Raw genomic sequence first — 17,835 nt, 5'->3', positions numbered from 1 at the left:
ATATGCATTCTGCATGCTTTCAATATACTTAGCAAGTGTATATTTTACATGGGAAAGTAGTATATTTTATCTTCCATGTATATATGAATAATATTTGTTTCTAAGTGCATTCAGAAAAAGCACCCATGACTACAATAAATAGCAGTCAATTACAGTATGAGCACAAATAATAAATAAAGACTAGAACTCTATAAACAATTACTTAGGAATAAGATTCAATTAACTAAATGGGATTTACTTCAAATAAATAATCAACTGAATCAACTCTGGCAAGCAATGTGGTGACAGATGTTGCAGCTCTCACATTCAATGAACCACATATTTGTCCTTGTAGGTAAGTTCAAGTGGTAAATAGTAATCCTTATGTTTTAAACCATTATTTTTACAGAAACATTCCTGAACCAGATTACTGTAAATTTTCTCAGTGTCCAGTTACTTATTGGCAGATATGATCCTGTATGTTACTTATCAAGTGATTATCTTCACTTTTTAATCGCTTAAAATTAGAGAGGTGCACTGCTATATCTTTGGCCAGATTATAGTTGGCATCCCCAGTTTTAACATGGGGATTTTTAATATGGAACCAAGGTATTTTATTTGTATTTGATGTTGCTCTTTTACTAATAAATATATTTATTGATTTATGCTATGACTTTGGCTTATAAATTACTATAAATAAATAATAGATAAAGCATTTGAATAAACATATTTTAAGGAACCAACCTGTTATTTTAGTTCCATCTTTGGTTTCAACAGGAACTCCAACACCAAACTCATTTTCTCCAGAGACTCTGAAGTAATAAATTCCACCTTCTTGTAGATTGGTGACTTTATAGGAAAGACGATGACAATTGTTGGTAACAGTGACCCAGGCTTTCTTGCTGGCTTCTCGCTTTTCAATGTAATAGTTCTTTACTGGAGCACCTCCATCATTCTCAGGAGCTTCCCAAGATAAGACAGCTGATTCTTTTGTTACATCTTTAACAACAATATTAGATGGAGGTCCTGGTGTGTCAAGAACTTTCACAACTAATGTCAAAGTAGCTGTATTTACAATATTTTGCAATGTCAATGTGTACTTTCCAGAATCATTCCTGGTTGCTTTTTCAATGGTAAGTGAGGTACGATTATCTGAAGAATCAATATTTGCTCGTGTACGGAGATCAGTATCTGGCTTACTCCACAGTACATTTGGGACAGGCTTTCCTCTGAAAGGCACATTCATTGTAAATGATCCGCCAGCTTTCACAATTAAAGTCTTTCTCATTTCATTGTCAATATCAAAAGCAGGTTCTTCTTCCCTTTCTTTTGCTATTTGAGGTTCTGAGATCTCACTTGGGTCACTAGCACCAACTTTGTTGAGAGATCTTACTCTGAAAACATATTCGGCTCCTGGTGTAAGGCCAATTACAGTATATTCTGTGCCTCTTAAGTTTTGAATAGCAGTTGACCAATTGGTTTCACTAGTCAGCTTGTATTCAACTGTATATCCAGTAACAGGAGAACCTCCATCAAATAATGGCTTTGTCCAACCAATTGTTATGTGTGACCTTGTAGAGTCCATAATCTTGGGCCTATTTGGAGGTGATGGCAGGAAAATAGGATCTTCAGCTTTAATTAGAGGTGAAGGATCACTAGGAAGACTGAGCCCTGCTGCATTTTCTGCATATACTCGATATTCATATTCACATCCTTCACGAAGGCCTGATGATTTTACTCTTAGATCATAAACGGGCTTTTTGTTTACACGTATCCACCGTAGACTATTTTTCTCACGCCTTTCAATCACATATCCAGAAATTTCATTACCTCCATCACTGTCAGGTCTTGCCCAGCAGATGGTCATGGATTCTTTAGTCACACTAGTAATCTCTAAAGATTTAGGTGGAGTTGGGACAGTAAAAGGATCTAGAGCCTTGACGGCATCACTTTCCAGTGGTTCACCAACACCGTATTTGTTTACAGCCATCACTCTGAAGATATACTCATTTCCTCGAAGTAGTTTTGTCACTTTGCAGGATGTTGTTGGGATCTCTGTTTCACAAAGAGTCCATGCAATTCTACTGGTCTCACGTTTTTCCACAATATAATAATCAATTTCTGCACCTCCATTTTCTTGAGGTGGACCCCATGAAAGGTGACACTTCTCAGCAGTAAGTCCTTTGATTTCTAGTGGGGCTGCTGGGGGACCTGGTCTATCAAGTACTTTGCAATTGACAGCTAATGATCTTGTTCCAGCAACATTTTGCAGTGTAAGCACATATTGTCCTGAATCACGTCGAATGCAGTCTTTAACAGTTATTGCAGTAGTGTGATCTGTCGAGATAATTTCAACTCTTGCTTGTTCCTCAATCTCTTTGCCATCCTTTGACCAAAAAACTACTGGCAAGGGTCGTCCCGCAATGTCAGCATTAATTTTCAAAATCTCTCCTGCTTTAACAACAACAACATCTCTGAATTTGACATCCATCATAATTCTTGGAGCATCAACATCATCTTTTACGGTTATTGGCCCTGTTGTTTCGGATGGTCCACTGAATAATCCAGCAGCATTTCTTGCTATGACACGGAATTCATAACGCTGATCTTCAGTAAGGCCTGTGACATCGAAGAAGGTTTCTTGTACATTGGTGAAGTTGCACTTCAACCAACGACCATCTGGTAGCTCTTTCCGTTCAATAAGGTATCCTGTGATCTTAGCACCACCATCATATTCTGGTTTGGTCCATGACAGTGAGACACATGTTCTTGTAATATTAGTCACTTCTGGCTGGCCAGGAGGATCACATGGGTCCCTTGCAGCAACAGGCTCACATGATTTGCTACATTTACCTATTCCTACAATATTTTCAGCATACACACGATATTCATACAGCAGTCCTTCATCAAGGCCTGTGACCTTCATCTGTGTGTCAGTTATAAGAGTCTTATTTATTTTAGTCCAAAGGATGCTACTTCTTTCTTTACGCTCAAGGTGATAACCAAGTATTTTGCTTCCTCCATCATTAACTGGCTCCTGCCAGCTGACGAGCATGAAGATTTTAGTTGCATGTACAACCTTGGGAGTACCAGGTGGCCCAGGAGGATGAAATGGATATTCTGCAACAACAGGGGTTGTTTCAACATGGGTGCTCTTGCCATAGCGATTTTCTGCACGAACACGGAATTGATACTCTGATCCTGTGGTTAAGCGGGATATTTTAATTGAAGTTCGTGCAACTGCTGCTGACACTATGCTCCACACTGTTGTAGATGTTTCTCTCTTTTCCACAATATAATTACTAATCTGACAGCCACCATCATACTCAGGGGGTTTCCAGGATATGGTTATGTTGTCATTACTGACATTATCAATATGTAATGCAGTTGGAGGTCCTGGCTTGTCAAGTACAATTACAGTGATGGAAACTATTGTAGAGCCAGCACTATTTGAAACGTGTAATTCATAACTTCCTACATCTTCTCTTGACGCTTCCTTGATTGTTAGCGATGTTGATGTTTTTGATGTCTGGACATTTACTCTAGTTGTCTCTCTTAAAAGTATTCCATCCTTCTTCCAGCTAACTGTTGGAATTGGCCTTCCTCTGATGGGCACATCAATCTTAAGATCCTCACCAGCTTTAACACTAAAAGTATTGAAAAGTAGTTCAACAGAAGGCTGGATTTCAATATCCTTGGCAACTACTGGGACTCCAAGCTGCTTTGGATCACTCTTTCCTTTTTCATTGACAGCACAGACTCGGAAAGTATATTCTTCTCCCACAGATAATCCTGATATTGTTGCTTCTAATGTCTTAACCTGTGTACACATGCTCCATTTTTCACTTCCTTTAGTTTGCATTTCAACTACATAGCCAGTTATTTTACTGCCACCATCACTCTCAGGCTTCTCCCATTTAATAGTAGCAGTATGGCGTGTAACATCAACAAGAGTTATTTTTCCAGGTGGATATGGTGGCTCAGAAACCTTAACTGGTTCAGATGTTTCTGCTGGCAAACCAACTCCATATTCATTTGCAGCCAAGACACGGAAGTAGTAACTGCATCCTTCTTGTAGCTGTTCAATTTTGAAGACATTCTTGGAACAGTTATTTGTAATAGTGGCATAGGCTTTTCTTGTAGTTTCTCGTTTTTCAATTATGTAGTTTGTAATTTTAGCTCCACCATCAATAAGTGGAGGCTCCCAAGCTAATGTCACTGAATCTTTCTTCACTTCTCTGATAGTCAGGTTTATAGGTGCACTTGGTGTGTCAAGCACTCTCACATTAACAAAAGCAGATTTCTTGCCACTATTGTTTTCTAGAGTCAAGTTATATTTACCACTGTCAAATCTGTTGACATTATCAATTACCAGCATTGTATAAGAACTAGTAACCTCAATCTGAGCTCTGTCACTTAAAGTGCCTTCTGCTTTTTCCCATTTTACTTCTGGCTCTGGTCTGCCTTTGATGGTGACAAACAAACGCAAGGTACCACTGGCACGTACTGTGACTACTTTTCTGAGATCTGCATCAAGTTCAATTTCAGGTGGTTCAATTTTTTCAGCAGCAACAACACTGCCAGGTATAGTTGCTGGTTCTCCCACTCCTTCTGAGTTCATGGCACAGATGCGGAAGTTATATTCACTATTCTCTTTAAGTTTTGTTACTGTGAATTGTTTTCCTTGCAATCCAGATGGTGGTGTGCAGGTTGTCCATTCATCAGCACCAGCTTCTTTAAATTCCACAATGTATCCTTTAACAGGAGCACCTCCATCATAAATAGGCTTGTTCCATGCAAGTGACACAGATGATCTGGAGGTATCTGTCACCTTTGGATTGCTGGGAGGGCCTGGGGGATACACTGCATCACAGGCACGATAGAAAACTGATGGTTCACTGGGTTCTCCAACACCAGCAGCATTTTCAGCAGAAACCCTAAATTCATAGAAATGGCCATCTGTAAGTCCAGTTACTCTGAGCCGTAAGTCTGTCAGTCTCTTTTTATTGCACTTGGTCCATCGGATGCCATCTTTGTCTCGCTTTTCTAATATATAACCTTCAATTTCAGCTCCACCATTGTCTGCGGGACGGCCCCAGGTTACAATCATAGAATCTTTTGTGATAGCGGAAACTTCAGGTGTTGAAGGAGGACCTGGAGGTTTGTATGGATTGCGTGCCAGGACAGGCTCAGATTCCAGTGGCTCACCAATTCCATATTTGTTAACAGCCATTACACGGAAAATGTACTCATTGCCTGGGAGAAGCCTGGTTACTTTGTGGTTCAGAGCTTGCACCTCAGAGGCCACCTGTGTCCATGAAAGCCGACTTGTCTCTCTCTTTTCTATGACGTAATGGGAAATGCTAGCACCACCATCATGTGATGGTGGTCCCCATGCCAGGTAACATTTCTCTGCCGTCACACCTGTAACTTTCAAAGGACCTTCTGGAGGTCCAGGTCTGTCAAGCACTTTTACAGTGATTGGTATAGACTTGGTGCCACCAACATTGCTCAGTTTAAGTGTGTAAAGGCCTCCATCTATTCTGATGCAATCTTTGACCGTGAGAGTTGTTCTTTGAATGGTAGACTTTATTTCCATCCTTGCAGTTGCACCTTCAAATTCTTTTCCATCTTTTGCCCATGTGATTTCAGGAATAGGTTTGCCATGAATGTCAGCCTCAAGAACAAATGTTTCCCCAGCATGAACAACAATGACATCTTTGTATTTTGGATCCAGTGAAGCTTTGGGTGCTTCAACTTCATCTCTAGCAATAATTGGTCCAGTACTTTCAGATGGTTCACTTAGACTACCAGCTGCATTTCTTGCAATTACTCTGAATTCATATCTTTGTTCTTCCACAAGACCAGTTACTGTAAACTCAGTTTCTATTACATTGGTAAAACTGGCTTTCATCCAACGGCCTTCAGGCAATTCTCTCTTTTCCACAATATATCCAGTTATTTTGCTGCCACCATCATATTCAGGTTTTTTCCATTTTAGTGTTATATAGTTTCTTGTGATAACAATGGCATCAGGGCGGCCTGGTGGGTCACAAGCATCTCGGGCAACATACAGTTCAGATGTCTTGCTAACCTTGCCAACGCCAACAATGTTTTCTGCAGAAACTCTGAATTCATATTCAAGACCTTCTTCAAGGCCTTCTGTTTTATATCTTGTATCCTGGATGAGGGTCTTATTCAATTTTGTCCAAAGAATGCTGTTTTTATCTTTGCGTTCTAGGTGATATCCAAGAACTTTGCTTCCTCCATCATTAACTGGTTCATTCCACTGTACTATCATGTAATCTTTGGTAGCTATGGTAACAAATGGTGTTCCTGGTGGTCCTGGTTCCTTGTATGGATATTGCACAAGAACTGGTTTAGAATCTAATGCAGTGCTCTTTCCATAACGGTTTTCAGCACTGATTCTAAACTGGTATTCAGCACCTGTTTTAAGTTTTGTTACTTTAATAGTTGTTCTTGCAACAGTGGCAGATACCATCTGCCAGGCAGTGGTAGTGGTGTCACGTTTCTCTACAATGTAATTGGATATTTGGCAGCCACCTGTGTATGCTGGTGGTTCCCATGATAAGACAACATAATTTGAGCTAACCTCATCAAAGCGGACAGGTCCTTGTGGTGGACCAGGCTTCTCAAGCACAATTATATTAAGATGCTCTGTTGCTGTGCCTGCAGTGTTGGTTGCTGTTACAGAATATTTCCCAAAGTCATCTTTGTTACTTTCTTTAATGAACAAAGTAGTAGTTGTTGGTGTATCTTCAACGTGCATTCTGGTTGTTTGTTTTAGAGGCTGACCATCTTTTTCCCAAGTGATAGTAGGCTTTGGCCGAGCTATAAAGGGTACTTCTACTTTAAGGTCTTCTCCAGCTTGTACAGTATATGTATTGAACATGAGTTTGAAATTTGGCTGAATTGTCAGGTCACTAGCAATGACTGGAACTGCCAGTGGCCTAGGATCACTTTTGCCTTTTTCATTATATGCTATGACACGGAATTGATATTCATGTCCAGAACTTAAACCAGATACAACAGCACTGCATACTTTGCTTTCAGTTACCACACTCCATTTATCAGACCCCTTTGGCTGCATTTCAACAATGTATCCCATAATTCTGCTGCCTCCATCATGTTCAGGCTTCTCCCACATAAATGATGCACTTCTCTGAGTCACATCAGTGAGTGTTACTTTCCCAGGAGGCAAAGGTGGTTCTGAAGCTTTGGAGGCATCTGCAGTTTCTGCTGGAGCACCAATTCCAAATTCATTTTCAGCCATAACTCTGAAGTAATAAATTGACCCTTCTGCAAGGTTTTCAACTTTAAAGTTTGTTTTGCTGCACTTTGCACTCACATTGGCATATGCTTTTCTGGTTGACTCACGTTTGTCAATCACATAGTTCTTTATCTTTGCACCTCCATCGTTAGCTGGAGGTTCCCATGTCAGTACAGCATAATCTTTCCTTATTTCTTTGACGACTAGATTTTGTGGTGGTCCTGGTGTGTCAAGTACTTTAACTGTGACAAATGCAGACTTTGATCCGCTGCTGTTCTCCAGCTTAAGCGTATACTTTCCAGCATCATTTCTGTCACAGTAATCAATTGATAGTTGTGTGTAATTCAGGCCTCTTTCAATTTGAACTTTATCTGTAAATTCTCCTTCTTCTCGAGACCATGTAATTTCAGGAGTAGGGCGTCCTTTAAATGGTATATTTATCCTGACAGAGCTACCTGCCCTAACCACAATTCCTTTCCTTAGCTCTGAGTCAATATCAAGTTCTGGAGCCTCAAGTTTATCTTCTGGTTTAACTGTACCAGGAATTGCTGCAGCTTCACCAACTCCAATTTTGTTGAGGGCACACACTCTTAGTTTATACTCTTGATGTTCAATTAGCTTTTTGATCTCAAAACGATTGACTCTTAAACCTGTCTGTGGAGTAGCTACTGTCCATTCTTCTTCATCACCTTTACAAATTTCTACAATATACCCCAGGATTTCACTGCCACCATCATAAATAGGTTTGCCCCATGCAACCGTAATTGAATTCTTGGTAGTATCTACAGCATGGGCATTTGTGGGTGGGCCAGGCTTGAACATAGGATCGCATGCTTTCCAGTAGGGAGTAACTTGACTTGGTTCACCCACTCCGGCTGCATTTTCAGCAGACACTCTAAATTCATATTCATGGTCTTCTGTCAATCCTGTGACTCTTAATCGTAAATCTGTAATTCGGCGTTTATTACATTTCACCCATCTGATACCAGCTCTGTCTCGTTTTTCTACAATGTAGCCAATAATTTCACTGCCGCCATCACTATCTGGACGATTCCAGCAGACAGTCATAGAATCCCTTGTAATATTGGTGACTTCAAGGGACTTTGGTGGACCAGGAACAACAAATGGGTTTTTCATTAAGACTGGTGCAGACTCGAGGGGTTCACCAACTCCATATTTATTAACTGCCATTATGCGGAAGATATACTCATTTCCTTCCAGAAGTTTTGTTACCTTCAGCATTGTAGCTACTGCCTCTGAAGCAACAACTGTCCAAGCAAGGCGACTTGTTTCTCTCTTCTCAATGATGTAGTGAGAAATGTCACTGCCACCATCGTGGATTGGTGGAACCCATGCTAAGGAACACTTTTCACAAGTTACTCCTGAAACTTGAATACTCTCTGGTGGCCCTGGTCTGTCAAGTACTTTTACTGTTATCGGTACTGATTTTGTTCCTGCAACATTGGAGGCCTGTAAAATATATTGCCCACCATCAATACGTATTGCATCTTTTACAGTAATCAAGGCCTTGAAGTCAGTATTCCTTATTTCATATCGGGCAGTATCTTCAAGAACTTTATCACCTTTCAACCACATAATAGTAGGAATTGGCTTGCCATGGACATCTGCCTCAAGTCTGAATGTATCTCCTGCATTTACAACAATCACATCTTTGTATTTGGGATCCATGGAAATTCTTGGAAGTTCAACTTCATCTTTGGCTGTTATTGGTCCTGTGCTATCAGAAGGTTTACTTACTGCTCCAGCAGCATTCCTTGCAATTACTCTAAATTCATATCTTTGGTCTTCAGTAAGGCCAGTTACAGTAAACTGAGTTTCAGTTATATTGGTAAAGCTTGCTTTCATCCAGCGGCCCTCAGGCAAATCACGTTTCTCTACTACATAGCCTGTAATTTTGCTGCCACCATCATATTCTGGTTTAGTCCACTGAAGTGTAATTGAACTTCTTTTTACAACAATAGCTTCAGGGCATCCTGGGGGATCACATGGATCACGTGCTACATAGCACTCTGAAACTTTGCTTGTTTTACCAACACCAACAATATTTTCTGCAGAAACTCTAAATTCATATTCAATTCCTTCTTCGAGGTTGGTTGTCTTATAGTGGGTGTCTTGAATAATTGTCTTGTTTACTTTAGTCCACAGAATACTATTTTTTTCCTTTCTCTCCAGATGATAACCTAAAATTTTACTTCCACCATCAATGATTGGTTCGTGCCACTGTACAACCATAGAGTCCTTTGTAACTGTCGTCACAAATGGTGTACCAGGAGGTCCTGGCTCTTTATAGGGATACTGAGCAACAACTGCTTCAGACTCCAGGGCAAAGCTCTGTCCATACCTATTTTCAGCAAATATTCTAAACTGATATTCTGAACCAGTTTTCAGTTTGCTCACTTTGAGGGTAGTTCTTGCAACAGTAGCTGAAACTGTCTCCCACACTGTGGTGGTTGTATCTCGCTTATGAACAATGTAATTAGTAATTTGGCAGCCACCAGTATATGCTGGAGGATTCCATGATAATGTAATGCTTTCAGCACTAATATCATCAAATTTAACAGGGCCTTTAGGAGGATCGGGTTTGTCTAGTGTTATAATTTCAATAGATGCAGATTTCTGTCCAACAACGTTAGCAACTGCAATCTCATACATCCCACTGTCCTCTTTAGTGGTCTCTTTAATATTTAGGATGGTAAGGTTATGTGAATCAATGACATTAACTCTAGTAGTTTGTTTTAATGGCATGCCATCTTTAGTCCAAGTAATTGTAGGCTTTGGTCGACCTGCTATTGGTACTTCAATCTTTAAATCTTGTCCCACTTGTATACTATAACTGTGGAAGGTCGGTCTTACATCTGGCTCAATAACTAGATCCTTGGCCGTTATTGGAACTGCAAGGGACCGTGGATCACTCTTACCCTTTTCATTTACAGCTATTACTCTAAAGAGGTACTCTCCTCCTTGGGTTAGATTAGTAACAAGTGCCTCAAGAACCTTGACACGTGTACACTCTGACCATTTGTCACTGCCTTTAACTTGCATTTCCACAATGTACTGTAAGATTTTACTTCCACCATCATGTTCAGGCTTTGCCCAGCTCAATGAAACACTGTTTCTTGTAACATCATCCACAGTTATCTTTCCTGGAGGCTGAGGAACTTCAGCAACTTTAACAGGATCACTTGTTTCTTCAGGCAGGCCAATTCCAAATTCATTTTCTGCACAAACTCTGAAGTAATAATAGCAGCCCTCCTGAAGCTGATCTATTTTCCATGATGTTTTATGGCAGTTTGTTACAACAGCTGCATAGGCTTTTCTTGTGGCTTCACGCTTTTCAATAATGTAATTTTTAATTTTAGCTCCACCATCTATCGAAGGGGGCTCCCATGCAAGGGAAACAGAATCTTTGGTGATATCCTTAATTTTCAGGTTAATTGGAGGACCTGGAGTATCTAGGACTCTTACAATGACAAAGGCAGACTTCGTCCCACTGCTGTTTTCTAAAGTGAGAGTGTACTTTCCAGAGTCAAATCTGTTAACGTTGTCAAGAACCAGTGAGGTAAAGCTGCTAGTGATGTCAATCATAGCTGCTTCTCTGATGTCACCATCCACTTTACTCCATTTTACTTCAGGAGTTGGGCGCCCTCTGATAGGAACAAATAATCTCAATGAACCACCAGCTCTTACATTTATAACTTTCCTCAGTTCCATATCAAGATCTAGGTCTGGAGCTTCAAGTTTTTCTTCAACAATAATTGTTCCAGGAACATCAGCATGCTCTCCCACTCCTGCTTTATTAACAGCACAAATACGAAATTTGTATTCATGCTTCTCCAACAGTTTTTCCACTTCCATGTTTGTTTTCTTAATTCCAGTTGGTGGTGTACAAATGTCCCAGTCTCCCACACTTACATCACACTTTTCAACAATGTATCCTTGAATTTCAGAGCCACCATCATAGATTGGTTTACTCCAAGAAAGGAAAACTGAAGATCTTGTAACATCTGTTGCCTTGGGATTATTAGGAGGACCTGGTTTGTATATAGGATCACAGGCTTTATAATAAATAGAAGGTGGACTGGGTTCACTGAGGCCAGCTGCATTTTCAGCTGAAACTCTGTATTCATAATCATGATTTTCTATAAGTCCAGTGACTCGGTATCGGAGTTCACTTATCAAACGCTTGTTACATCTTGTCCATCGAATGCCTTCTTTGTCACGTTTTTCTAGTACATAACCCAAAATTTCACTGCCACCATCAGAGGCTGGTCTGTCCCATACAACAATCATCGAATCTTTGGTAACTGCTGAGACTTCTGGGGCCTTTGGTGGAAGTGGCACCACAAAAGGATTTTTTGCAAGAACAGGCTCAGATTCAAGAGGCTCGCCGACACCGTATTTGTTTACAGCCATAATACGGAAGATATATTCATTGCCTTCCAAAAGTTTAGTAACTTTGCAGTTAAGGGTTTGTACATTGGCATCAACTAAAGTCCAAACTAAGCGACTTGTTTCTCTTCTTTCAACAATGTAGTGTGAAATGTCACTGCCACCATCCTGTAGTGGGGGCTTCCATGACAACATGCATTTTTCAGCTGTAACTCCTGTTATGACAACAGGCCCTTCAGGTGGGCCAGGCCTGTCGAGAACTTTGACATTAATAGAAGCTGTTTTTTCACCTGCAACATTCTTCACTAGCAGTACATAATGTCCACTGTCAACACGAATGGCTTCTTTAACACTTAGGCTTGTGGCAAAGTCAGTACTTTTTATATCCAAGCGTGCTGTGTTTGCCAGTTCCTTATCACCTTTCAGCCACTGAATAGAAGGTAGTGGCTTGCCATAAACATCAGCATCAATCTTGAATGATTCACCAGCATGTAGTACAAGTGTTTCTTTAAATTTGGGATCCATACTTATACGAGGTGGATCAACTTCATCTCTTGCTGTGACTGCTCCTGAACTTTCAGATGGCTCACTGAAGACACCTGCAGCATTTCGTGCAATGACACGGAACTCGTACCTTTGATTTTCAATTAGGCCAGTTACTGCAAATTCAGTCTCAATTACATTTGTAAAGCTTGCTTTCATCCAGCGACCATCTGGTAACTCCTTCTTTTCAACAATATAGCCTGTGATCTTGCTTCCACCATCATACTCTGGTTTCTTCCACTGAAGAGTAACAGAGTTTCGTGTGACAATGATAGGTTCTGGACGACCTGGAGGGTCACAAGGATCATGAGCTGTATAGCATTCTGAACCTTTACTTGCCTTTCCAATACCAACAATATTTTCTGCATAAACTCTGAATTCATATTCAAGTCCTTCCTCGAGTCCAGTTGTTTTAAACTTAGTGTCAGGAATTGGTGTTTTGTTTAATTTAACCCAGAGGATGCTATTTCTTTCCTTACGCTCCAAATGATAGCCAATGATCTTACTGCCACCATCATTGACAGGTTCATTCCAATACACAACCATGCTATCCCTGGAGACCTCTGGTACATATGGAGTTCCAGGTGGGCCTGGTAGTTTGTATGGATACTGGGCAACCACAGATTCTGATGTGAGATATGTACTCTTCCCATATCTATTTTCAGCAGCAATTCTGAACTGATATTCACTTCCAGTTTTCAGCCTAGATGCTTTCAGAGTTGTTCGGGCAACAGTAGCTGAAACTATCTGCCAAGCAGTAGTAGAGGTGTCCCGTTTTTCTACAATATAATTGTTGATAGAACTGCCACCATCATATTTGGGTGGTTCCCAAGAAATGATAACACTGTCTGCAGTGACTTCATCAATCTTTACTGGTCCAGTTGGAGGTCCAGGTTTATCAAGGACAACAATGCTAAGAATTTCAGTAGCTTCACCCGCAGAATTAGAAAGTTTGACTAAATATTGTCCAACATCTTCTTTACATGCTTCTTTTATTGTTAGTAAAGTGTTGTTGTCTGTATTTTCTTCATTTACTCTAGTAGTTTGTCTCAGTGGCACATTATCTTTAAGCCATACTACAGATGGCTTGGGTCGACCGATAAATGGAACATCAACCTTTAAATCTTCACCTGCTAGTACACTGAAAGTGGTGAACAACAGTTTGAAGGCTGGTGGTATCACAAGATCTTTTGCAATAACTGGAACACTCATTTGTCGAGGATCACTGATTCCTTTTTCATTCTGAGCAGAAACTCGGAAGGAATATTCTTCACCTTGGATTAGTCCAGTTACAGTAGCTTCAGTCACTTTTACAGTGGCACATGTGGCCCATTTGTCACTGCCCTTGCTTTGCATTTCAACAATGTAGCCCAAAATCCTGCTTCCTCCATCATGTTCAGGTTTTTCCCAGGTCAAGGATACGCTTTTCCTTGTTACATCCAATAAAGTTATTTTTCCAGGAGGAAGAGGTCTTTCTGATACCTTAACAGATTCTGATGTTTCAACAGGAAGACCGATTCCATATTCATTTTCTGCAAGGACTCTGAAATAATAGTTACAACCTTCCTGTAATGGTTCAACTTTCCAGCTGGTCTTGTGGCAATTGGCCATAACAGTTGAGTATGCTTTTCTTGTTGCTTCACGCTTTTCAACTATATAGTTCTTTATTTTAGAACCACCATCTATGAGAGGTGGGTCCCATGTAAGAGTGACAGATGACTTGCTGACCTCTTTTATTTTTAGATTCTGTGGGGCTCCAGGTGTATCAAGAACCCTTACAATTACAAATGCTGATTTGCTCCCTGAACTGTTTTCTATAGTCAAGATATACTTGCCGCTGTCAAATCTGTTCACATTTCCTACAGTAAGCAGTGTATAAGAGCTTGTAGATTCAATAGTGGCTTTGTCTAAAGACTCTCCATGTTCTCGTGTCCATTTTACTTCAGGTGCTGGTCTTCCTTTGATTGGAACAAAAAGTCTTAAAGTACAGCAAGCTCTAATAGTCACAACTTTACGTAGTTCTGCATCCAGTTCAATCTCTGGAGGCAGCATCCTTTCTTCAGCCTTTGGTGTTCCAGGAACAAGAGCAGGTTCTCCAATGCCTTCAGAGTTCATGGCATATATTCTGATTTTGTATTCCTGGTTTTCTTTTAGGCCAGTGATGGTAAAGGAAGTAGCTTTCAGTCCTGCTGGTGGAGTTACAATTTTCCATTCATCTTCATCAGGTAATGCTATTTCTACCATGTAGCCTGTGATTTCTGAGCCACCATCATATATTGGCTTATTCCAAGCAATTGTAATGGAAGATTTGCTTGTATCTAAGACCCGAGGGTTGCCAGGTGGACCAGGCTTAAACACAGTATCAGCAGCTTTGTAGAACTGGCTGTTGGGACTTGGTTCACTTATGCCAGCAGCATTTTCAGCCTTTACTCGATATTCATATTCATGACCTTCTGTGAGTCCAGATACTTTATAACGTAAATCAGTGACAATCCGCTTGTTACATTTCACCCAGTGTAATCCAGCTCTGTCACGACGTTCTACAATGTAATTGGTTATAGGACTTCCACCATCAGAATCAGGATGTCCCCAGCATACAACCATAGAATCTTTGTTTGCAGCTGTAACTTCTGGTGTCTTGGGTGGATCGGGTACTACATAAGGATTTACTGCAAGAACAGGTTCTGACTCTAGAGATTCACCAACTCCATATTTGTTAACAGCCATAACACGGAACACATATTCATTGCCTTTCAATAGCTTTGTGACCTTTAATTTTGTTACAGGAACTTCTGTGGCTACAGATGTCCATGCCAACCTACTAGTTTCACGTTTTTCAACAACATAATGATCAATACTTGCACCTCCATCATCCAGAGGGGGCAACCATGACAGGACACATTTCTCTGTGGTAACATCAGACACAGCCAGAGGACCTTCTGGAGGACCAGGCCTGTCTAGAACTTTGACATTGAAAATATGTTTGGCAAAGCCACCTGGATTTGAAGCTGTAAGTGTATATGCACCTCCATCCCTTCGTGTAGAATCCTTATTCGTAAGGACTGTTGAGAAATCTGCTATTTTCATTTCTAATTTTGCTGTATCTTCAAGCTCCTTTCCTTCTTTTGTCCATGTAAGAGTAGGTGGAGGCCGACCTGAGACATCAGCTTCGAGTTTGAAAACTTCGCCTGCTTTTAATACTAAAATGTCTTTATATTTAGCATCAACCATTATCCTTGGTGCCTCAATCTCATCTCTGCATGTTATTGCATCTGATGGTTCAGACGGATGGCTAACAGCACCAGCAGCATTTCTTGCAATTATACGGAATTCATAAGCTGCATCTTCTGTGAGACCACTAACAGTGAACTCAGTTTCTAGTATATTGCTGAAGTTAGCCTTAAGCCATCGGCCATTGGGAAGATCTCTCTTTTCAACAGTGTAACCAATTATCTTAAAACCACCATTATATTCAGGCTTGGTCCACCTGAGTGCTACTGCATGCCTTGTGATGTTGAGAGGAACTGGCTTACCAGGAGGATCAATAGGATCTAGAGCAAGCGTTGGCTCAGATGGCTTGCTTGGTTTACTTTTGCCTGCCATATTTTCTGCTATGACTCGGAATTCGTATGCAATGCCATCTGTAAGACCACTTGACTTGAAGATGTTGGCTGATATCAAGGCTTTACTTACAGTCTGCCAAAGAATGCTATTTCGTTCTTTTCTTTCAACATGATATCCCAAAATTGGACTTCCTCCATCTGTAAGAGGTTCATGCCAGCTAATACTAATTGAATCCTTTGTGACTGCAATCACTTGAGGAGTGCCTGGAGGCCCAGGGACTTTAAAAGGGTAGGTAGCAATTACATTCTCTGAACTGATAGCTGGACCTGAGCCATATCTGTTCTGAGCTTTAACACGGAATTGATACTCAGTTCCAGTAGTGAGACGAGCAGCTTTGAATGTGGTACGTATGACAGTAGTTGCTAACTCAGCCCATGTGGTGCTGTCAGTTTTACGCATTTCTACAACATAGTTACTTATTGGAACCCCTCCATCATTCAGTGGAGGCTGCCATGAAAAGGTGACAAAGTCAGATGAAATTTCATCAAATTTGATTGGTCCTATGGGAGGTCCAGGAACATCATGCACCTGTACAGTTATAACATCACTCACTTCACCAACAATGTTTTTAGCTGAGAGTGGATATCTGCCACTGTCACTTCTTGTGCATTCATTAATAGTTAAGATTGTTGCAGTAGCAGTATTTTCAACATTTATTCTTTGGGTTTGTTTAAGCAACTGGTCTTCTTTTTTCCAAGTAATAGTTGGCCTTGGACGACCAAGCACAGGAATCTCAACTTTGATATTGTCACCAGCTCTAGCAATTACTGTTTTCTGATAAACACCACGTAAATCAAATTCTGGAAGCATCATTTGTTCTTTCACAACAACTGGTCTACTTTCTCTTGGATCACTTCTGCCAGCACTATTAACTGCCATAACCTGGAAAGTATATTCTTCATTTTCAGTTAGATTTTTCACCAGACATTCTAATGTTTTCACAGTAGTGATATGTGTCCACTGAGTTGAACCCCTTTTCTGTGCTTCAATTACATATCCAGTAATCTTGCTACCACCATCATGTTCTGGCTTTGGCCAAGCAAGGCTGACTGAGTTCCTTGTGATATCCATAATATTAAGGCTTTCTGGAGGAGATGGTGCTTCAGATGCTCTTATAGGTTCAGCAGTTTCAGCAGGTTCACCAATTCCAAATTCATTTTCAGCCAGTACTCTGAAGTAATATTCACATCCTTCAGCCAAATTAGGAATCCTAAGGGAACATTTTGAGCATTTGGTTGTGATGGTAGAATATGCCTTTCTTGTAGACTCACGTTTTTCAACTATATAATTTGTTATGCGTGAACCACCATCAATTAGAGGCATATCCCACTGGAGAGTGATGCTGTCTTTACATATGTCTCTGGGTTTAAGATTTATTGGTGGCCCTGGGGTATCCAGGACTTTTACATTGACAAAGCCAGTCTTCTTGCCAGCAGCATTTTCAAGAGTCATTACGTACTTTCCTGCATCATATCGATTACATTCTGTGATAATGAGAAGAGAGAATGAATCTGTATTTTCAATATTGGCACGTATTTTGAGTGGGATATCATCCTTGGTCCATGTAACTTCAGGAGCTGGACGCCCTCTAATTGGAACAAATATCCGAATGCTCAGTCCAGCTCTAACAACGAGAGTTTTCCTCAGTTCAGCATCTAATTCAAAATCAGGAGCCATTTCACGTTCCTTTATTTCAACGTTTGGAATTTTTGCTGGTTCACCAGCACCAGCAGCATTAATGGCGATAATTCTAAAATTGTATTTGGCTCCTGGTTGGAGGTTAGCAACAACAAATTCTGTAATTCTTAGAGCAGTTCCTGTGGTATCTTTCACCCATGTTTCCTCTCCTTCCTTTTGGTGCTCCACAATGTAACCAATAATATCAAGTCCACCATCATAATGAGGTTTTCCCCACGATAGGCTAGCAGTAGTCTTTGTTGTATCAGTTACTCGTGGATTTGAAGGAGGTCCTGGTGGATCTACAGTAA

At 40.5% G+C, this 17,835-nt stretch overlaps 1 protein-coding gene across 1 annotated transcript in view; it reads right to left on the bottom strand.

Moving 5' to 3' along the window:
* The window catches only part of TTN (titin), a 317,246-nt gene that overhangs the window by 32,200 nt on the left and 267,211 nt on the right, over window positions 1-17,835 (bottom strand). Inside the window, exon 278 of the mRNA XM_089523020.1 lies at window positions 724-17,826. Coding sequence (XP_089379146.1) covers window positions 724-17,826 — 17,103 coding nt within the window. The remainder of the gene's footprint in view (window positions 1-723; window positions 17,827-17,835) is intronic.

Source organism: Sceloporus occidentalis, unplaced genomic scaffold (genome assembly GCF_023333645.1).
Source record: "Sceloporus occidentalis isolate IW3139 unplaced genomic scaffold, rSceOcc1.0.p SCAF_4, whole genome shotgun sequence".
NCBI classification, from domain to species: domain Eukaryota; kingdom Metazoa; phylum Chordata; class Lepidosauria; order Squamata; family Phrynosomatidae; genus Sceloporus; species Sceloporus occidentalis.
This window is presented reverse-complemented; position numbering and strand designations above follow the sequence as displayed.